General features: G+C 42.8%; 2 protein-coding genes and 1 long non-coding RNA gene across 3 annotated transcripts in view; 1 reads left to right on the plus strand and 2 right to left on the minus strand.

Annotated features, from left to right (window-relative positions):
- Positions 1–22,943, minus strand: part of LOC138405534 (uncharacterized) — a 50,772-nt gene that overhangs the window by 4,718 nt on the left and 23,111 nt on the right. The window contains exon 3 of the long non-coding RNA XR_011239298.1: positions 1,419–1,526. This is a non-coding gene — a long non-coding RNA (uncharacterized lncRNA). The remainder of the gene's footprint in view (positions 1–1,418; positions 1,527–22,943) is intronic.
- faxca (failed axon connections homolog, metaxin like GST domain containing a) lies at positions 194–8,835 on the plus strand. Its single transcript, XM_020091529.2, has 6 exons — positions 194–686; positions 2,593–2,728; positions 2,974–3,170; positions 3,328–3,545; positions 4,137–4,253; positions 4,746–8,835. Exons 1-6 carry the CDS (start codon positions 427–429, stop codon positions 5,051–5,053), a joined length of 1,236 nt encoding a protein of 411 aa, XP_019947088.2. The 5' UTR covers positions 194–426; the 3' UTR covers positions 5,054–8,835.
- pou3f2a (POU class 3 homeobox 2a) lies at positions 11,881–14,822 on the minus strand. The gene has a single exon (XM_020091509.2). It carries the CDS (start codon positions 14,683–14,685, stop codon positions 13,309–13,311), a length of 1,377 nt encoding a protein of 458 aa, XP_019947068.1. The 5' UTR covers positions 14,686–14,822; the 3' UTR covers positions 11,881–13,308.

Raw genomic sequence — 22,943 nt, forward strand, 5'->3', positions numbered from 1 at the left:
TATCTATTTTTATTTATTATTTGATTCATTAATGTATGCATTCATTGTTTTCCTTCCTTTTCCTTGCCCTTATATCTAATACAAACTCTCAATAGGAAATCGTGTAGTTACTTTTATTTGTCCATGAATGTTGCGAAACACGACCTTTACACCGACTTTTATTTTGTAGGCTGTGACCGGAATCTGCGTGTTTCCGTTCGCGTGGCTTGACGGTGAGAGGTGAGGGAGGGAGGCCACAACCAGCGAGCTCCGAGCGGGCAGCGGAGGATGTCGACCCCGCTGCGGGGACAAGCCCCGGGCGAGACGCTAGTGTCCGGCCGGCCGCCGCTCACCCCGTCGCCCCGCGGCCCCCGGCGCCCATGAAGCCCCCGCGGATGACTCCCCGAGAAGCCGGAGTGAGGCGGAAAGTGGCCCGAGACAGAGAGCATGTACTGGCGCGTCGGGTTCGCCTGGACGCGGTCTTGTGTGGTTGATCTCGGCCAGAACCGGAGCTTCTCCTGCGGCCCGCTGGGCGCCGGCGAGCAGCTGTCGTTTTATGGGTGCATCATCGCCTACCCCCTGCAGGACCACAGCGGGATCATGTCCGCTCTGGGCTCGGACTCGTGGTGGAGGAAGACGCTGTATCTGACCGGAGGGGCTCTGCTCGCTGCCGCTGCCTATCTGCTGCACGAACTGCTCTCCATCAGGTACCGAGGCTGAGCGAGGAGCCTGCAGAGCATCAGCACTGTCAGGCCGCTGCAAACTAACTCAACACCCGCTGTGCTTCTCAATATTATTCACATTTCACCCATCGCCTGCTGTATTTTCACCGGGGGGAGGGGGGGTGATATTACTTAATCTGCTCAGGGTGGGAGGGGGAGCGAGAGGAGTCAGGGGAGAATAAGAAATCGTGAGTGGGTGGGTTGTGATGTAACCCCCCCCCCCAGCCCAACATCCTCCTCACAAACACTCACCATCAGGAGATCCACACCTTTATTGGCTCATTTGACCTTAATTATTAATGATGAGAGCCTCCGGTTGCAAATAGGCTTTTCATTCAGTTGGATTTTTTTCAAAAATCTGAATCACACCTTTTCAAACAGCTCGTCCTCCATGTTGTTTGTTGGTGATGTGTGTGGGCCTATAACACACAGCTCCCACGTCACGTGAATGGACATTATAGACTGAGACAGCAGGTCACTTTCAGTGTATCTCAAGGACGATTTGACACCTAATATATGGATTCACCTTCAGTTTGCTTTATTTACCAGTTTTCAATCTTTAAAAAAATCCCATTACAACCTCTGATGTAAACAGTCAGACGTTAAAGGCCAAACACACCATTGTAGTGGGAGCTGTGACAGGATTTATATCTTGTAGAAGTCTGTATATCTTCATCCATTAATACTGATTGTATATTGGCAGGAAGCAAGACTGACCTAGTCTGTTGTCGTCTGTCATCTCGGGTTTCATGCAGGCCGGGCCCTCAGCTGCACAGTTTGTAGAAGGACACTTCACAGTCCGCATGGATGACACATCTGTGGTCTCTTAAGGGAATAAGATAAAAAGGTTATTCATGTGATTGTATTTCTAGTGACAGAGCAGAGTGGTGTTCTTATAAATGTTGTTGTCGTTGTGTCGATTTTTAGATGTTTATGGTGTAAAAGCAGGTTTGTTGTGCAGTGAAAGATTCATTTATACTGATGTTTTTTTCCAGTCTAATGTTAAGTATTGCAGCTCTCTCTCCTTATATATCTCCTGATATATCCATTTTACTACAGCCTCCATCCTTACATAGTGTTGCATCCGTAACATTATCCCTAGACAAGACTCGGCAGGCATTTCAGCACCACAGAGGAATAGACAGCTCCTCCTGCTGCCGAGCGTCTCAAGCGTGATGCACTTGAACGCACCACAACCTTTCAGAAGAGGCGGCCTGTATTATTTTTGACACTGCAGTTTCCTCCCCAGCCCAGTGTTAATGGCCCCGGGGCCCGCAGTCACTCAGGGGCCAGTTAAAAGGGCCCCGGCTGCAGATCATTTCATTGATCCAATCAATCACAGCCACTTGGTTTATCATATGATTGACAGAGTAGAATAAGATTTAAATAGATTAGAGTAAAAAGCCTTTAATGTCAAAATTAAAGGCACTACTTCTGAATAACAGTTAAAACAATATGTTGGGGGTTATGATATGATGTGTAAAGTCAATATTTGTTTGCTCTTATTGCTCTGAACAACACCACATATAATTGAATATATTTAGATTTCATTTAAGTTATTAAAGCACATTATGTACTTCACAAACATACAAAGTCTTAACAAATTGCTGGGGCCAGTGCCCCCCCTTTCCCTGCCTTTGGATCTGTCCCTACTTCCTGTTAACTCCAGTTTAATTAGTACACTTATATTGGAGTACTACAATTTTATTTATATAAGCATGTGAAAACAACAGAAAGCAAAATAACTGACAGACAAGAGAGGGCCTCAAAATGATCCTTAAGTTATCATCATTTAGTGCGATGGGTCTGCCTTTGTTGATATTGCACAGTTTGTGTTTTCAAACCTGTCTTTCTACTTGACATGCAGCCTTGTTCCTCTTCACTTCCACAGAAAGGAGGAAGAGCTGGACTCTAAAGATGCCATCATACTCCACCAATTCTCGAGGCCCAAAAGTGGCGTCCCGTCCCTGTCCCCTTTCTGCCTTAAAATGGAGACCTACCTCCGCATGGTTGACCTTCCCTACCAGGTAAAGAAAGAAAAACAAAAAAACTGAAATCCTACCTCATCTGTCTAAAAGTGCACCAGTAAATTACAGGTGATAGGGAGGAGGTTTTCAGTCACTCAGTTTCCTGCAAAGAACAATTTAAATAACCATTAAAAGTTTCTATAGATCCAATTATAATGTAATTCACCCGTTCTTAACCTAAAACCAACCAACTTTCTCTTTTCTGCATTGTTTCATCTTCTTCTTCCCCTGTTCCTCCCCTGCAGAACTACTTTGACGGGAAGCTTTCGCCGCAGGGTAAGATGCCGTGGATCGAGTACAACAAGGAGCAGGTGTTTGGCTCAGAGTTCATCATTGACTTCCTGGAGGAGAGGCTGGGCATGAGCCTCAACAAGAGCCTGACACCGCAGGAGAAGGCCATGTCCCGCGCCATCACCAAAATGGTGGAGGAACATTTCTACTGGTGAGGGACCTGTGGGTTTGCTGTTGATGTTATGGAGTGTTGTTTCAAGCCAAAGAAGTTCTTCTGTTTTCCCTTTTTACTCCTCCTCCCCTCCTCCTCTTTCTTCTTTTTCCTCCTCCTCCTCCTGTACAAATGCACATGTATGTTTGTGTCCCAGGACCATAGCTTACTGTCAGTGGGTGGACAATCTAGAGGAGACCCAGAAGATGTTGTCGGTGAGCGGACCGCTGAGTGACCTGCTCAAGTGGATCCTGAGTCACCTGACGGGTGGGATCGTCAAGAGGGAGATGTATGGGCACGGGATCGGGCGGTTTTCTAAGGACGAGGTTTACGCCCTGATGGAGAAGGACATGCGCACCCTGGCCACTATACTAGGTGATGAATCTAGACATCCTTTTTAAAACATATAAATGATGATGCTCATCATTCATGGGAATAGAATCTTTTATAATATAATTGTAAGAGTTCTTATGATCCACTCCAGGTCTCTTAAATCAAAATATAAACACTATCGCTGCATAATAGGAATTTAAAAAGTATTTATGAGTCCACTGTGTAGAAAGAGATTGTTCCACCTGGAAGCAGCTCAACACATTTATTCGTTTTTCAGTGTGTGCCTAGAGAACAACAACCTAGACATCATGTTGTTTGTGGTTTAGTGGCTGCAGAGAAGGAAAGTATAGCTAAGTACTGACCTCCTGTGGTGAAATATAACATTGCAGTCTATAAACCTCACTTTATGTAGGAGAGAGTTGATAGTGCTTGCTGAGGTTCATGTTTTACAAACCTAAAGGCATCATCTAATCTCTGATGCCTTTTACTTTGTGGCCTGAAGTTTTCTTTTAATCTCCATTCAATCTCTTTAAAATACAGCAGGTGTTTATAAGCGGCAGTGTGAGGGAAATCACGTTTATGCAATTGTTCTTTTTTTGTGTGAGGTAAATCTTTTTTTTTTTTTGTCCTCAGGTGATAAGAAGTACCTTATGGGCTCGAAGCTTTCCACAGTAGACGCTGCAGTGTTCAGTCACCTGGCTCCTGCTATGTGGACACTACCAGGAACACGTCCGGAGCAGCTAATCAAAGGTGATAATCTAAACAACACTTTCAGTTTTAACATCAGTGGATAGATGGTTTATAATAATAACTATTTTTAATTCCTATTAAGTGTGAACCTCCTGAACCTGTTGTAAATGTGTATTCACTCTACCCTAACATGTCAAACACAACTTCCGGTTTTGGACTAACTTACTTTATTATTATCTCTACAACATTATACAGGAATGATTCACTGATTGAAGGGTAGTGTGAAAGAAAAAGGTTGAGTCACTCACAAACTAATCATGTTTTCTTTAGCCATACCTGTTTATCTCAGTTTGTCATTAATAATCTTGGAACTTGTATAAAAAAAAAGAAAATGACTTACAAACTCAATCACTTGCCAAAATTGTAGGCATTTATTTTTCTGCAAAATGAAAAATTAATTAATTAATTAATTAAGATTAACGGGTGTTTTATGTGTCAGTAGGCCTGCATGTACCTGCACACCTCACCAACTCTCTTCTCTGTCCCGTCCAGGTGAGCTGATCAACCTGGCCATGTACTGTGAGCGTATCCGGCGGCGCTTCTGGCCCGAGTGGTTCGTGGACCTGGAGGACTTCTACTACACCGACACCGAGGGCAGCGACTCGCCCTCCAAACTCCCTGACCTGGGTCTCTACTCCTGCACGGACACTTTCCAGGAAGACACAAACACACACATTTCCCAAGCCCACACTCCACAGGACGTCCCGTCGCCGTCCCCCGACAGCGACCCCACAGGCCACTCGCTTTATGACTCTGACATGGACACAGAGTGCTCTGAAATAGACCAGCTCAAGTGTTGACAAAACGTACACGGCTACATACGTGCACACCACAGGAGGGCGCTGTGTCCCGCCTGCACACATGCCCCCCTACCTCTTAGAACAGAAAATAACTGGGGAGTATTTCTGGTGTGGAGAAACCGAGGATGTAGAGGTTTAACTGTAGTGGAGGAATGATCTGTATAGAGGGAAAGGGAGTGAAGGATAGTTTAAAAAGTCAGAGAAGGACAGAAGAAAAAAGGAGGCAGCATTTAAAGGAAAAGAGAAGAGATACAGAAAAAGATTGAAAAGAAAGAAGTTTTAAAACCAGGAGTTGAATGACGCCGCTGCTGAGAAACTCCTCCACATGGTCGACATCATCTGCAGTCACAACCTTCTACCTGTCATCCCGTTGCTGTAACCTCGGCAACTACATGCGTGTGGCCCCCTCGTCCCCCGTAGCAACTTGCACCGCCCGGCCTTGTGTGAGTTTTCGACTAACCAAACCCTCAAACGCCTTGTAATGATATGTCGTCCACATGTAGGGAACTGTACAGGATTCATGTGAACGAAGACGAGTCAGTGTACATATATAAAAGGATCTGATCGGATTCTCGGATTTAATAGATAGAATATTTAATTCTACATGAGTATAAATAGTATAGATAGCTTGCAAATATAAAATCATCCCCTCTGTGATATGGTGTAAATAATGTCTGTGTTTCCTCTGTGAAATCAATTTTGTGTTGGACACAAATTGTCTTGTAATAGTCTCCATGATTACCCACTCCGCTGGTCTAGGATCACATCATGACTTCTTGTGTGTGTCCGTCTACACAACTGGGATATTACAGTCGTTTTCTGTTGCCCATATTTAAAGAGTGCAGTTGCAGATAGTAGATATTAGACTGTAAAAGCACTTTGAAACTTTATTTTGTCTTATTAAGATTCTTATTTTGCCAAAAAAAAGAAAATCCCACATCCTTAGAATTATATGGCAACATATAATCTGTGTCTCAATTCAGGAGCAGCTACATTCAGAGGAAGAGGTCTGCACAGCACAGGAAACCCACCTCGTTCCTGGGCCATGCGAACCGTCACCAGCCCGTTCCTCCGTTCCTACTTGGTTGGATACGAGGAGAACGTTTTAATGCCCCTTGCTTCTTTTAAACATGTACCATAGGCTTTTCGGCCGATTGAGGTGTGATACTCGAGCTTTGCACCTCTCGTTGCCATTACCACATGGTTTGTCTCTGAATCGCTGTGCATGCTGGGATAGGTTGAGTCAGATAGGCCCACTTGTTTGAGTCTTTGTTTCTTGCTGGCCGCATTTGTAGGAGCCTTTTAAACGGGAAAGCCAGGTCGCGCCGCTGTGACCCCTGAATTGAGACACAGCTTTACTTTCAGGACCCTGTTTGTCTTTCAGGACATCAGTCACTCAGACATTGACATGCATTAGGAGCGAGGCAAACAATCATGTAGGAATAGATTGAATAGATATATAATCTGAATGAATGTGCATGGCTGGCACATGCCAATGAAAACATCCCTTTACACTTCATGTGGATGCTTTTATCTGCATTTCTAAGCTGGCCTATTTGAGTTTGACGTCGTGACACAGTTTGGGTGTTCGGTGCCTCTGGGCAAATCAAATATGTAGCAGACGGATCATGAAAAGTACTTTTGTTTTTACTCTGCTAGCGGTTTAGTTTTTGTGTCACCTGCTTCACATTTCAAAATGATGAATTGCTCAGAAGACGTTATGTAAAGCAATAAGAGAGCGAATTTGATGCTAGACTGCGTGGTGGGCGGGCTGTGCGATAGCGAGGTGCGGGTTTTATGTGTGTTTGTCATTCAGCAAATGCACGTGCCGACATGTTGCGTGTTCAGGCTGCTTGTATGGATGCAAGCAAGGGGTGTACAGTGTGTTCACTTCTGTTCATGTTGTGCATGGATGAGTCACCGTCTGTTTGTATGATGAAGCAGTGCTGAGGAACATTTTTCTCCCAAACACACACACACATTCAAGTGTCTTCAAACCTTTTGTGGAGCTGTTTATACTCTGGCTGTAGAGGGTTAAAGAAAAATTCAGTGCTGCTAACAAGCTATGATAGCTTAAAGTATCACCACTCGTTAGCTGCGATAGCCTCCTCCATTTTAAATTATTTTGCTTTTGGGCAACGGCAGAAATGTATAAGTCAAAGTAAACAAAAATTTAACTCCAAAAAGATTTTTGCAATTTTACATCTGGCAAATTCATTAATTTCAGCAACTGGATCAAACTAAAAATGTACTGAAATTGCTGTAACAGGCAGTAATGCAGATATACTTGTGTTGTGTGCATATGTTGGCCAGATTAAATAAATCGCAGAACAGTAAAGCCAAAAATATGTCGACGATCTTACATGAGCAGTGTCTCTATTACACTTTTACATCGTGCAAGTTCAACTAAATGTCTCGTGCAGCTCGAGGGTCACAATTTTCTATTATGTCTTTTGAAAAAATTTTGGATCAAATATCAACTACTATTCACTAAAATTCATGATTGGTCGGCCTCTGCTCGTGTAGATGATGCACAGAAATTATACTTATATAACTCAAAGATATGCAGCAGTAAAATGTAGCGGTATATTGTGAAATAAATAGGAAGTAGAGATCAAAACGTCAAAATTGAAATTTGCACTTAGCAAATATGTTTCATTAAGGGAATGTTAAGAGTCTGATGTTTCAGTAGAACCACGGTGTTGATAATGATGATTGTCAGAGGGTTTAACTAAAGAGTTTAATGATGATTTAATGACAGAATTGATTTAATTATTCTCGGTGTAGCCTCTTCACTGGAGGAGTTACACTCTGGGTTCTCTGTCAAAATCCAAACCTATACGAAGCCTTTCGAGAGGAGATAATGGACACGTGGACAGATCAGCCTTTATGTGTGTGCTGCAGTTTATTTTCAGTACAATAATACAGCCTGATACTTAAGAAACTGAATTTTCGTTTTGTGTCTTAAAACCCCTTGCCTGCATGTTCTTGCCTTCTCTCATCAACAGTCAGATTTAGCCTTATTACAACTAACTCTTTAAGCCATTTACTTTATGCCACTGCCAGCATATGTTTTTATACATCATTATTTATTTATTTATTTATTATGTATTTATTTAGTGTGCGTTATATAAGTGATAATGATGTTGGATGTGTTTGAATATTGTTATTTTGCACAATTCTTCTTTATTATGTTCACATGTGTTGTCTTAAAATGAATTTATAGATCTGTGTGTTTTAGTGCAATACTGTGGATTTTGAAGAAAATGCACATTTTCACCTCGCCAGTCATTGCTGCGATTGCATGTTTGTCTACGTTTTGACGTGTCATTTGGTAAATGTAAAGACTCCTTTCATAACGTCACACTATTCCAGCAGTTTGGTGTTAGTCCCTCATCTGCTGCAAACCCATTACAGGAAAAAGAAAATCCTTCCAGATCAGCATCCGTGGGCAAATTCATCCGTCTCAGTGTTCCTCACCACTTAAAGGTCAGAGGTCGTGTGTCACTTTCTCATTGAGATTTCTGCTTATAGACTTTAGAAGCCATAATGTCTCCTGGTGTTGTGTGTGTGTGTGTGTGCTGAAACACTTGTGGATTCTCATCAAACTGTAAATAAGAAAACTGGGGAGGGGGTTAAAATTGTGGAAATGACCTAAAATAAAACGCTCTAACATTTAAAAAAAAGATTCTTATGAATGTATCATACATAGAGATAAAAAGCTGTATGAAAATGGATTACTCATAATATTTCATTAAATATAGCTGTGTTATTTTCCTCTGGTTTTGCCTCTGTTACTGTGTTAAAATCATATCTACCGTAGATAAAGTCTCTTAGGAGAAACTGCTCTGTATCAACACTTTGAGGTGGGTATACTCTGGCATATATCTGTCTCATAATCCCTCTCCCTCTGTGCTTGCTACCATACGACAATACTAAGCCCACCCAACAATGCTGGAGGATTAGCTCTCTGCCCTTTTCTTTGTGCTCGTGCTGGAGCTTTGGAGGAGCACAGAGAAAAAGGAGGGCAGAGGAAGAGAAAAGGCAAATGGTGGGAGCACCACTGTGGAGACGGAGCGTGGGGTTCGGGTGAGAAAAGGTGCATGAAATGAGGGAAAGACACAAAACGGTGTTGGACAGACGACTGGTAATCTGGCTGATTGCATGTGTGTCTACATTGTGCAGAATCCCTGGGAGACACAAGACAGAGGAGACGATTCAGAGCTGACGATGACACCAGACTGTAAAGAGGCTCTGGTGAGTCGGAGACAGCGTACAGTCAGAGGTAGCAGCTGTGTGTGCACGTGTGTGTGGGGCTGTCTAGTTGTATGCATGATGTGTGAGGTGGGATGTTGTGTACATAAACAAAAGTGTGTGTGCTTGTGCGTGTGTGTGTGTGTGTGTGTGTGTGTGTGTGTGGAGATATGAATAATGCAGAGGATGCCTGTAGGAGCGTGAGGGCCAGGAGGAGGGCAGATGGTCGCCTGCTGATAGGACAGAATCCAGGCAATAGGGTCCTCCAGAGAGCTGTGTTTAGGCCTGACTTAACATGCAAACACACACACACACACACACTCACACACACACACGTTCATTCTTTTGGCCCTAAAACGCCACACACTGGCGCATATTTCAAAATAAAAGCTGAGATGAGACTATGAAATATTTCATTCACACTTTCTGATAAAAATCTCAATTATTCATTAATTTTAAATAAATGCATTAATGTGAATTAATCAGGATAAGGCAGACACAGATAAGGATCATAATTTCTAAGAGGGGCTGTAGCCAGGATTTTAGGAGGTCATAAATCAGGGTTCACCAACACCAATTATTAACCCCTTCAAAATAAAGCTCTTTTTAATTAATTGGACCTTTGTTCGACATGTTGTCAATTACATGTGCATGTTTTTGCAAGCTTTCTTTACATGGCATAGTCATGCCCCCAAAAAACCCTAACAATATGACAGCAGCTTGTTAATTCTACACAACTGTAGCTAAACTCTTTTTCCTATCAAAGAATTTATCTTTGAAATGTTCCCTCAGTGACGCATCATTCTGTCCAGAAAACTTCTAAGGAAATTACTTTAAATTTTGGGCCTGAAAAGTGAAGTGTTTCATAAGGCTAAACCAACACGAGTAAAATGCGTCTGGTGAAATAAATACAGGATCTTGGTGGAATTATATTGTTCTAAAATACAAGAATCAGAATGAATCGGAATTAAATTCTGCTCTGGTAGATACACTCTTTAAACCCTGGAAATAGCACTGAGACAGTTACACAATTATTATTTAGAAAGAAGCATGATAAATAAATAAAATAAATATATAAATCCATCCCTGCATGAACAGTCACTGTCAATGAAGTAATCATCCTACATTCATCTCCAAGCCTTTACCCACCACTACTACTACTAACATCCACAAGATGGCATCAGCACACTAATTCCTGAGATGGCCAATGATCCACTCAAGCTTATAATAATAATAAGAATTAAACATGAGGTGAAGAAAAACATAAGGAAACAAAGATATGATAAAAAAAAATTAAGAAAACCTCAAATCTAACAGGTGAAATAAAAATAAAATAATACAAATAATAATAAAAAATAATAACAAAATCTTTCTGCAACAAAATCCCTGAAATAATGTTTATTTACACTGGGCTCACCTGCTTCTCATTTTGTAAATGTTATATTGTGTACTCACTCTATTTTGCATTTTCTTAAAAACATCATATGTCAAAATGATAAATAAGACTTGTTTACAATTATTTTATGGTGTAAAATAAAGACAAAGACCAATTTTTTTCCCAAAAACTCAAATAAGTCTGATTAATATTATTTGTATTGGACCACCTTGTGTCCTATACACCTTAATTGTAGTTGGGCCTACATGACATCTCCCCTTCTTGATTCATCGTCTACACACAGGCCTGTGCACAAACTGCATCCATTGTCCTGACATCTTTCGTCATAATTGTCAATTAGCACTCATATTTGTCCCTGATTAAAAATATTAGTCTCATTAAACGCCATGTATTTCAATTTGAGGCCCTCACACACTAACTGTGTGTGTGTGTGTGAGAGCGTCTTCACGGATTATATCATCTCCCCACACAACAACATCAGCGGCAGCAAGCACACAAAACAGCTGAAGGACAATTTTAAGCAGCCGAGACGGATTGATAAAAATCCATCATTACAATGCGAGGCCGCGCACGAGGGGAGAGAAACAAAAACAAAAAGCTGCTTCTCGTTTCTTCTCTTGGAGCTGAACAAACGTGCCAAAGACTGAAGTGTTGTAGAAAACAATTACGATTTAATGACAAAAAAGCATATAGAAATTGTGCAATCGTTGATTTCTTTCTCCACCTCCTTCTTGGTTTGATCACAGATTTCAGGTCAATGCGATTTTGTTTTGGTTTGGTTGATTTTTTTTTTTTTTTTCCTCTTTTCACCTCAGAAACTCAAATTCAGCTGAAGGAGTTCAGAATGACGTTATTGTCTTTTTTCAGGGATTAAAACAATATCAGGCCAAACGTGAATTATCATTAGAATTATGCAATGTGCCTTTGAAATGCGTAAAAATCGTCTAAAAATCTTGCTATGCGGATTTTTTTTATGAATTAGTGATGAGAAAAAAATGTAAATGGAGTTGATCGTTTGGTTATTGATCCACTTTGACATTGTTAACTTGGCCTTGGGTTGATAAAGTTTTTTGAAATGCACAAAACTTCTGTAACTCCTCTAAAATTCACATTATGATTCAGATATTATATTTCCTCTCCAGTCATGTGCACCCTTCAGTTGGATTTTTGTTTCTTAAAAAAAAAAATCTATATTTTATCTTTGAATTTGAGTCAGAGAATAAAATCTCCAACTTCACTGCTGGATTTCCCCATTTAACCCTCCACCATCAGATCAGGTTAATAAATCACAGGATTAAAGTGGCACAAGAGCACGTGTCTGTGTTTGTGCTTTGGCACAGACCGACAGAGAAAACAGAACAAACAAACAAACATACAAACAAACGAAGCCATACGAAAACGAATGGAGATACATCCCACAAATTGTCTTCTCAGTGAATGAATGAGTCATACAGTAGAAGTAGTGGAGCCACTGCGGCCAGAGCTGGTACCAGGATATATTCAGTTTTTTGATTTTTTTTTTTTATAATTCTCATTATTTTCAAATTTTTTCTTTTTTGTTGTTTTTTTTATATTTCTGTGTTTTTTTCTTCTTCTTCTTCTTCTTCTTCTTATAGGAAAGGAAGGCAAAAATGGGCTGAACTGCTTCGAGTGTTCCAGCCGGACAGTCTTGGTCTTTATCGTTTCACAGCATTTTGGAAAAGTACAGAAATAAGATAATAAACAGCAAAAAACACACTGTAAACAGGCGCCCAGCGAAGTCTGCACGGAAAGAAAAGCATCAACCAATAAACAATATTATTATTATTATCATTATTTAGAATTTATTGCAATGTCAGATTGTTTTCTTTACCACATTGAGACAAAATAAAATTTATAAATGTACATAATATTAAATATATTGATGCATTTGACATTAGATCAATACATTTTGATTGATCATGATGATTACATAATAATAGTGATCATAAAAGAATAATAATAATAATATTGGTTGATATTGGCCTTCATTTTTCACATAGGCTACAGCAGGTGTCTGCCATTTCAGCCCCATGTCTCTCTCTCTCTCTCTCTCTCTTTCTTTCTCCCTGTGTGTGTGAATGAAGAACCCCTGTTGCTCTTGTTATGATGGAAAGATGGCGTTTATTTACCCACTCTGACTCTGACTCTGGCTGCGACTCTTCCACATCACGCCTGGAGCTTGTTTTTATATTTTCCCCCTGTGGACAACCTCGTGTCCACATCAACACACACCCTGCCTCTGTCCCCCTGTAATGACACCTTAAATAACCACACACCGGCGCCTTGAAGGTGTAGAAAAGCAGATTTGTGATTTCTTTTCTTTTTTTCTTTTCGCTTTTTTTTTGGTTTTCACGCGCCAGTCGTATCCCAATGCGCCTGGCAGCTCCGCGCCATGAACCTTCTCTATCATCTCCGCTATGCGTATTTTCTGCGCCACTGTATCTCCCCGCTGTGTCCGTCAAGGGTCCAACATTACAACTGGCTGATGTCCAGTTCCGAGCGGTTCAAGCACAGAGTCAAAGAAATAAGGAAGGACTTATACCTCCGTGATGGGGTCCGTGTGTGGCTCAGGATAAAACTGAGGTCACTGCACTGGAGTCTGTGCTCCGTGGTGAGGAGGGGTGTCCCCGTACATGTCCTCTCCTCCCGGTATCTGTCCCCCAACGGGGGTCATTCTCTTCTCCTTCTGTCGCCGGTTACAGAACCAAACCCTCACCACCTCCTTCTCCAGCTGCAGACTGTCCGCCAGGGAGTTGATTTCCGCCGCTCCGGGTTTTGGACATTTGAGAAAATGGCTCTCCAGAGCCCCCTTGACGCCCACCTCGATGGAGGTCCTCTTTTTCCTTTTCCTCCCCTGCGCCGCGATTTTATCCAGGCTGGTGGGGCTCCCCGACGTGGAGTCCGCCTCCTCCAGCCACTTGTTCAACAAGGGTTTGAGTTTGCACATGTTTTTGAAGCTGAGCTGAAGCGCCTCGAACCTGCAAATGGTGGTCTGAGAGAAGACGTTTCCATACAGCGTCCCCAGAGCCAGTCCCACGTCCGCCTGGGTGAAGCCCAGCTTGATGCGCCGCTGCTTGAACTGCTTGGCAAACTGCTCCAACTCGTCGGAGGTCGGTGTGTCTTCGTCTGAATGGTCCTGGTGGCCCCCGTGCTGGTGATGGTGCGAGAGAGACTGCTGGTGGGCCCCGGGGCCGCCTCCGTGATCGCTGAGATGCGGACTGTGGCTGTGGTGGTCCTCATCCCGGAGGGGGTGGTGATGCATCCCCCCTTGCTCTCCCCCCGGCATCAGGCCGAAGCCGGACTGGGAATACACCAGGCTCTGGCCCTCAGATGTCGCCATACCGGGGATGTGCGTGGTGGCTGTGCTGGTTCGCCATGCTCTGGCGTCGTGATGCGCCTGCTGGTGCGCTAGGTGAGGGTGTCGCTGTTGCTGCTGCTGCAGACTGCTGGAGTTCTGCAGCTCCTCTCGGTCACTGTCGTGCAGCACGGGCTTCACGTCCTGCTCTCCGAGGGGACTGGACGGCCAGGGTGCCCCGCTGTCACCGTGAGACAGCGCCGTGATCCACTGGTGCGCGTGGCTGAGCGGATGTCCACCGCCCGGTAACGTGCTGTAGTCGTTCTGGAGCAGGGTGTGCGCGTCCCTGTACGCTGCCGCCTGCTGCATGCTCCCGGACTCCGAGTGCGGCGGCGGCGCGCTGCTGGGGGTGGTGAGCACGCTGTAGTGGTTGGACGTTGCGGTCGCCATAACTATCGGAGCCAGAGTGATAGCTGGAGTTAAAAGGAGGCTGCCTTTGACAGTAACTCTTTTGCGCCACGGGGCAGCTCGGCGTCTCTCTCCAGCATCTCCCGGGCGCTGTGCCAAGGGGACGCAGAGGCGCGCACCTGTGGTCCGCCTCGCTCCGCTCTTTATTGGCCAAGAACGGTTGACAGATGTGGTTACCCCTGACAGCACCCCGCTCATTGGTCACGGGAGATTGTACAGAAACCCCAATCACTCTGCCCAACAATACAAGCAGTCCTGCAGCGTGCTGGAGCACAAAGTGGAGGGAGAGATCGCGCAGAAAAGACCGAACAAGCTCAGCAATAAGAAAAAGAAAAGACACATTTCTATCCGTTGGAAAGTAGTTTTTTCCACTTGATGTGGGTCAGTGGGTCACATTTATTGGGTCTGTGCGTCAAAACGGTGCGTAAAAGTTGCATAAGAAACACATGCATTGATGTTGAGGCCACATCTTTGCGCACAGGAAAAAAAGGTTCATGGTCCAAATTCTCAAAACTCCTTAAGTTGATTTAACCACAATCGTATATGTTTAAAGTGAGGTGCAGTGGCTGGGAGATTTTGCGCCATGTGCGGTGATCATGGGGAGAAACTTCCAGCTGCCTCTTTGCCCTCAGGACGCCGTCTAGAGAAGAGGGGCTACGTGCTTCCAGGGCCTCGGCCCCGTTGCCATGGCGAACGCGCTGAATGGAACAACGACGCCCACGTCACAGCTGCAGCTCGCTCCTTCTTTTCGTTCCGTTCCAAAGGGCTCATTGGAGCCGCGCGCTCGGCCGCCGGGACAAATAATGGGGGGCGAGTGGAGAGGGCAACTCGGGGCCAAACAGAGGAGGCCGCAAGAATGGATCCTCTGCGCCCATCGCGCCCCCTTCCACCTGCTTGTTGGGTAAACTTTGAGATGGAAGCACCCACAGTGGCACGTGAGGCCTGGTTTCTCCAAACTTGTTGAATTTCAGTATGGATGAGGGGGAAAAAATGCAGATTTCAATGCACAAAACACAGAGATAACTAACCATGGTTCCAATTGTTTCCATGAGAAACAGTCTCACAATAAAACAGTGGTGGAAAGAATTGGAGCATTTACTCAAGATTCCACTTCATATATACAGGAACAGAGAAAACGTATTTGGAAAAATTCCAGATTTTCATTTAAAATTTAAAAGTCAAGAAATCGACATCTGACAATACCTTGCTATTTCTAAATCCACTGATATTTTCACACATGTCCAGTTGGTTTATACCTCTCAGGTGAAACCCACAGAGAGTCTTTGAAAAGCTTAGAAAGAAATATAAGAAGGAATAAGAACAAGTTACCAGCAGCCACATTTTAAGTAAATACAAGATTTTAAGTTTTAAGTTCCACATTCTCTGTGGGTAATAAGAGGGCCACAAATTTAAACACAAACTTCTCCTGTTTTACACCAACAACACTGGATCACTCTCAGATTCACAGCAGGCCTATAGCACTACTCTAACAAGAGGACACTCCTCCCTGCTACACTCATACCTGTTCTACATACAGCAGTAGCAGGAACCAATGAACTCGATGGCAAGGGGCCATGTAGCAGCAAGTGAAAATATATAAATGGAATAAAGTGCTATAAATAACAATGAAACACGATAAGTGCACAATAATGCTGTGGAATTATTTATATTTTCATTGTGAACTACACATCTCAAAAAGAAAGATAGAATTTGCATAATAAGTGATTAAGTAACGGAAAATATAACGAGTTCCATAACTAGTTTCAATGGCCTTATTGCTCAGCCTCTCTGTAATCCAGAGACTGAGAGTTGTAAAGTTTAATTCTGTAAAAAAAACTATTTGTTCCAACACCTTTTAATCAAGTAAAATCCTGGAATTCTGCCCATGGAGTACAGTCTGTGATGTTTTTTTTATGTGTTTTAGAGTATATTGTATTTGTCACCTTTTTATTTCTCTCTATTATCTTTATCCATCTTTTATCCCTCTTCTTAACCCAATGTTTTCAGGAAAGCCCTTCTAGAAACATTATGATACTGACACTGGACAGCTTTTCTTAGTTTTAGTGTATTTGTCCCTGACAACAAAACAAAAAATAAATTGAGAAATAACATCATTTAAAAAAAGGGAGGTGTTTTAATTGGATTAAACAACAGTGAATCCAGTTGCAACATTAGCATCATACTATTTGTGTTGATAACACTTAGCAAGACTTGACCAAGAAACTAACACCATAGTGTGGTAGAATTCATCGCTGCTTTTGCACTGTCTGCCCGTCCTGTCTTCAAACGAATGTGATGATATTGAAATGAAAATAATCCTAATTCTGTTGAGGCCCCTCTAAAACCCTCGCAGACCCTATAGAGGGGTCCCTGGACCTACTTTGGTAACTACTGTTATTTAGGTGATGTGATTTTATTGGCTCAAAGTGGTTCACCAGCTGTAAAACGTAACAGCTATTTAGAGGTTACAGGAACATCGAAAGACAAATGGATGTTTGATTTTCAGACAGAGATGCTGTGCAACATCCAAGGGATCAAATGAAATATGCAGAATATATGTCAAATTTAAAGTCAGATATTGTTCAAGACCATGATGCAATTGAATCCTAAATAGGCAGTGATAGCTTAATCAATAAATCTTATCAAGCTGAGGATGCGTGTACACCAACGTACCCTGAATTATAGAGATTGAAAGAACACTGGTTTATGATCAGGGTGTAATTCTGAGAATTACCAAATGTGTCGCCAGGGGCTCTGGCAAGCCGTGTTTTGAGAGAAGCAAAACATATTACCCTAATAGACTAATATGCAAACTACTGGCTGCCCAATTACAGGACCTAATAACGCATAAACGATGCGAGTCCTGTTCTTACAAGAGGAAGAGGTCGCTGTTAATTCAGTCAAAGGGCCGAGTTGCGCTGTCAACACAGCTCCGTAGGCTCAACACATACACTGTCTCTGTTTCGCCTTGTAACTCGCTCTGTATTCAACAGTGAGAGTTAATGATGGAGAATCTGAGCATTAAATTAACAGTAATTATATGGCCCCAGTGCTGTAAAGATTCAATTTCTTCACAAGTCTAATGGGCCTAAGTGTCCCTGTGCGCGGGTGGAACTCTCTATGAGATATTTATGATTGAAAGGCACACACACCAAACAAAAACAAACAAACACACACATACACACACACATGGAAACACCTATATAATAAAGGCATGTACATGTCGATCGGGGGAGATTTTTGGCTCTTGTGTAAACAGTGCTGCCTGCTCACCTGCATTACTTTGAGAAAGAGTGGTTCAAGTGTGAGGTGAAGCCATTTATCTGAATTAATGTTTGCCAGGGAACCAGTGTTCTGGTTGCTTTCACTTTCTCCCGGCCAGTGTGTGTGACCGGCCCGTGTCCCTCCCCCTGTGGGAACCCTCTTACGCAGGGGTAACCAGGGCAGAAAGGGGGGGGGCTTCTTTATGCTGCCGGACACAGGGAGATAATGGCCATTCCTCCACAGCTGGCCCACACAATCAAAGAGAGAGGGGGCTCGGAGGATTCCAGCTTTAACCAGGCCATTGTCTGGGCTAATTACATCTGAATGCAAGACCCCAAGAACCCAACTCCCCCCTGAGCAAAACCTGCGCAGAATACCCCAAACAACACTTCAGGGATGAGGGAGAGTGCACGGACATGGGCGTACACACAGAGAAATATATAAACCATGGACTCCTTCATTACCCCTAAACATAAGCACACAAGCATACATGCACACACTTGTTCATTACACACACAAACACACATCCCCAGCAGGCTCTCATCAAAGTGTTGTGTCTCTCTCTGGCACACACACACACACACACACACACACACACTCACATGTGGCACTCAGCATTAGATCAGATCTCAGCTTGCTGCTCTCAGAAGAGATGAGGAGGTCTTAGAGGACTTAAGTTGAATAGAAAACTCACTGAAGAGCCTTTCCCCAGTGCACCTCCATAATCCCAATCTATACACTCTCTCTGCCCCCAAACCGCCAGCGCCCAGCTCCATCTGCAGCCTCAAACGTGCAGCCTCAGCTCAGTGTACACATCCAGCTCGTTTCCTCACACACATGCAACAAAAGACCCTAAATAGGTACAAGAAAACGGTTCAAATTAAACGTACTAAACCGGTAATAAAAACGTTCTCCTTTCATTCTTTTGACCTACAACAGCAGAGGAGAAAATCAGGGAGAAAATTGGCCTTTTCTATAAAATATTCTCAATGTCAGACCACTGGGGAGTTCAGATGAAAACGATTTCCAGAAGGGTTAGGGTTAGAGTATGAACGGTACTAAAAGAAAATTATAATGTTGTTATATAACAGTTAGCAATCCTACTCCAACAACAATATACATTACTTCACCGCTGTGTCTTTTTTTTCACTCCTTCAAAACAAATTCACATGCTGGCCAGACCAAGGTTTTTACGACAGGAGACACTGGAAACACTACTGCTTTTGTCCACAGAGGTGCCAAAATGGAAAGTTCCTTGTAAGGGCTTTAAAGAGTACTTTCTTATGCTGACAAATGCAAGTGCAAACACTATCAAAATGTAAATCGTTAGCATCTGAGATGCTGAATGGGTTCCACTTTAAGTACCAGCTTTTACAGTTGGAAGTTGAAGCACTGAAAGGGTTTGAAGCGTCTCTTTGAGGTGCAATCGATGAAAGCCGTTGGGTTTTTAATTTAACAGTGAACTGACAGTTGCAGCGTGAAAGATGAAAGCAGTTGAACTGTCATGTACAGAGAAAGAGATGAAAGCAGTTGACATTGGCTGTTGTTGAAACGTTATATATACACATATATATGTATATATATATATATATATATATATATAACAACGTTGATGTGTGGAGGCTGAAAGCTGAAGACAAAAACGCCTGCAGAAGTTGAAGTGGTGGTGGGAGTTGAAGTGTGCACACTGACGTGTCAGGAGGCTCAACAGTTGGTGAGGATGTCACCTAGTCTGGGTTTGAACTATAGACTGTATATAAAGATGGAGGACATGACAGCTTCCCAAAAGTGAAGCCAAAGCATCTTTAACGCCCCGTGGTGGCTGGTTGCAGTATAGCCTCCTCCATGTTGGTGGATCAGACACAGTCTAAACTAAAAAGTCAAAGTATACATCAAATACTATTGTCTTGATGATTTTCTGTCATTTTGGGTAGTTCTTCTTATCACACTTATTTGTTCAAGTGTTCATTTTTCCAGTAAGTTTGGCTTTAATTAGATATTTGATGCTATTAAAAACAGGGTGAAATGTCATGATTGACAGTTAAGACTGCTGTTCTATCCAACCACTCTGGCACTGAATGGCGTCATTGGCACAAGATGGCACCCTTCAACTTTAATATCCAGGATATTTTGGCTTCATTTAATAATAATAATAATAATAATAATAATAATAATAATAATAATGGGAGGCAGTCAACATTTCATCCATGTTTATATGCACAATACAATTCACACCACTAAAGAAATTACCCACAAGCCCTTTCTCCTCCTTTATCTCAACTTGTGTGTGTGAGTAGAGGTTTTGTGGCGATATATGGACACGTTTTACATTTTGCACGCGTGTGACAGTGTCAGGGTTAGGAGGTCTCACTGGTGCTCAGTTTAGCATTGATTTATTCTCTTTCTCCAATTTATTCCCCCTTTCGCCCCAATCTGCCTCTGGGAGGACAAATGGAGGAGAAACGGCAAGCCCGGTAACCATCCCTCACACACACATTCCCACAAACGCTCATGCACACAGTGACAAATGTTCCCACCATGAGAAATGCTCTCAAATTCATATGTCTGCATGGGACAGGCGGGCAAACGCACACACAAACACACACTGAAATATATCTATGCGACTTTGAAAGCCAGGCTCTCAATTTTCAGCGTTATTGTCCTGGACCAATCAGAGAGGTGACCATTCTGTGGAACTATAAATTCACAACACTACCCAAGTCCCAAGGCACCAGGGCTGCTATAAGACTCCCATGTTGTCCCATATAACTGTCTTCAGAGGACCCATAAAGACATGAGTCGAAGCTCCCACCTCTGGTTGAGTGGTCATAATTCATTACCAGGTATTTTTACCGTGACATTGCTGTCGAGGTGCCCAGATTCATCTTGTCTCTCGCTTTATTATGACCTACACAAACTCAGGATAGGAGAAGCATGAGTGCAGTCATATTTTAGAGGCGGCTCGCTGTCACATCCTGGTTTAGTGTTGAAAAAGGAGCGTGTAAGAGGAGTGTTTGGGCTCGTGGGTCCAAGTTTAACACCTCGCGTCACTTCTGCTTTGGTTTGTAATAACAAACCTCTGCCGCTCCTGCCTGAGTAGAAAAAGAGCACATCTGAAACAGGGGAGCGAGGGACAGGAGGAGGGGCAGGTAGGTCGTTAAACCCACTTGAAAGCTCAGCGCCCTGATCGATAGTCTCGGGCAGAGCAGGGATTAAAATCAGTCTAAGTCTGTTCTAATCAATACTGATGGCTAACCCCAGGGTTAAAACTGGTGTAAATCTCCATACGTCCATACACAAGTCTGCACTATGGCCTACAGTACAGATAAATGTGCAGCTATCCATGCAAATGGACACACAATGGGCTGCAGTGCATGCACAGTCGATATGAATGAGTGCTGTATAGGCCCTCAGCAGCAACATATTTAGTTATGTCTATGTGAATATATACACTCTGGTGTCTGGTTAAGAAATGGAGGCAGTAAATCTGGACTTGTCGATGGAGATGTGGAGAGAGAGTGAAGCTCATAAATGTGTTTGATTGTGTGTGTGTGAAGAGACAGAAACATTTTTGTTTCTGTCTGTGCACAGCAAAGCAATGAAGGAGGATAGAATATTTTAGACAGAGAGCTGACATGCATGATTGACTGTTTCACACCGTACTGGTGGACAGACGTCGCTGCCTGGATTGATTTTACAAGCACAGGTCTACGTATCAATTACCAATACTGATCAGTGTCGCTATGGGAAGACAACAGCACGGAAAAAACTGTTGCACGTCTATATTCTGAGCAGCTCATTCTCCCAGTGTAGAGATTTGTGTCTCTTTCTTAAATGGTTATCTGTTTCCTCTAATCACCTGGGACAGATCTCTGAGCACAGAACCGACCTCACAGGGCTGAAAGGACATTGACAACTTTTAAAGTATAGTTTTACATTTTGGGAACTGTGCTTGTTTGCTGTGTTGCAGTTTGATGAGGAGATCAATGCCACTGCCGTGCAGTAAACATGATGACAGTTAGCTTAACTTAGCACAATAAGGACACTGATTGCTCAGAATTCAGCTTTAGCTTAAGCCAATGACTGGTAGAGGTTAGCATTGTATAAAAACTTCTTTTTTTTACACATCAAACGCAATAGCCTATAGGTAATAAGCCCAAAACAAAACACTCGTTAAATGTGTACATCAAAGATGGTTTCTATTATTTTAAAGAGTTCTTATCACACTGACGTTTGTTCCAAAGTAAATTTTAAAGGGGTGATTCATGATTAACAGCTGAGACTGGCTCGCCATTTATTGAGTACATGTAACAGCAAGACCTCAACACTGCAGCTCCATACTGTAAAGACTGTGTCTCCAAATTAACGCTTGAAACCAGTTCTCTAAACACAAGTTTTGTTTTCAACTACACTAAACACCTTTTCACCACAGTTTGCACAATCTAAAGTGTGTGTCTCTTGACTTAGATCTCTTGTGTTAAATTTATCAACTGGCCACACTGATAAGTACACTACAACAATTACGAGTCAGAGCAAGGGGCAAAGGTTGGGCTTACCTTTTTTGGAGATGAATGGAAATGATGCAGAGAGATTATAGTATTCAGGGACGGGATAGTCAGAAGAGGAAGAGGTAGAGAGCAAAAAACGGAGGGCTGGATCTCTCCATGTGTTCACCATTTTATTAGAATAAAGATCTCCCTCCACCCTTTTATTGTACTCTACTGTATCTAGGCCTTTACTCACACTTTTTATCTTTGCCACGTTATGTTCTTATTGCCATTTGCTCATCTGTCTGTCAGCAGGAGGAGTCCAAAACAGCTGAACTGATTTCCATTAAATTTTGTGGCGAGGTGGGGGGAGGCGGGCGAGGCATGACCCAAGGAAGAACCCATTAAATTTCGGCACGCTCATCTTGGTCGAGGTACACTCTCTCTGAGCGCCCCTCTAGTCTCCATTATGTTTCATGTATTTCTGGATGTTTCTCTTTTAGAATTTCACGTTTTGTTGTTTTTGTGTAACATTTTGACAGTTTAAACATCTTGATTAACTTGAAACCTGCACATAAATCATCCAGATACACTAGAGTGGCATATGTTTACATATATACAGTACCCCCTGTCTCGTTATAAGATTTGGTTCTTTTGTGATCTTGTGATTAAATCATTCCAAAGTGCAACAGATATTTTTTTAAC

The sequence above is a fragment of the Paralichthys olivaceus genome, chromosome 19 (genome assembly GCF_024713975.1).
Source record: "Paralichthys olivaceus isolate ysfri-2021 chromosome 19, ASM2471397v2, whole genome shotgun sequence".
NCBI lineage: Eukaryota > Metazoa > Chordata > Actinopteri > Pleuronectiformes > Paralichthyidae > Paralichthys > Paralichthys olivaceus.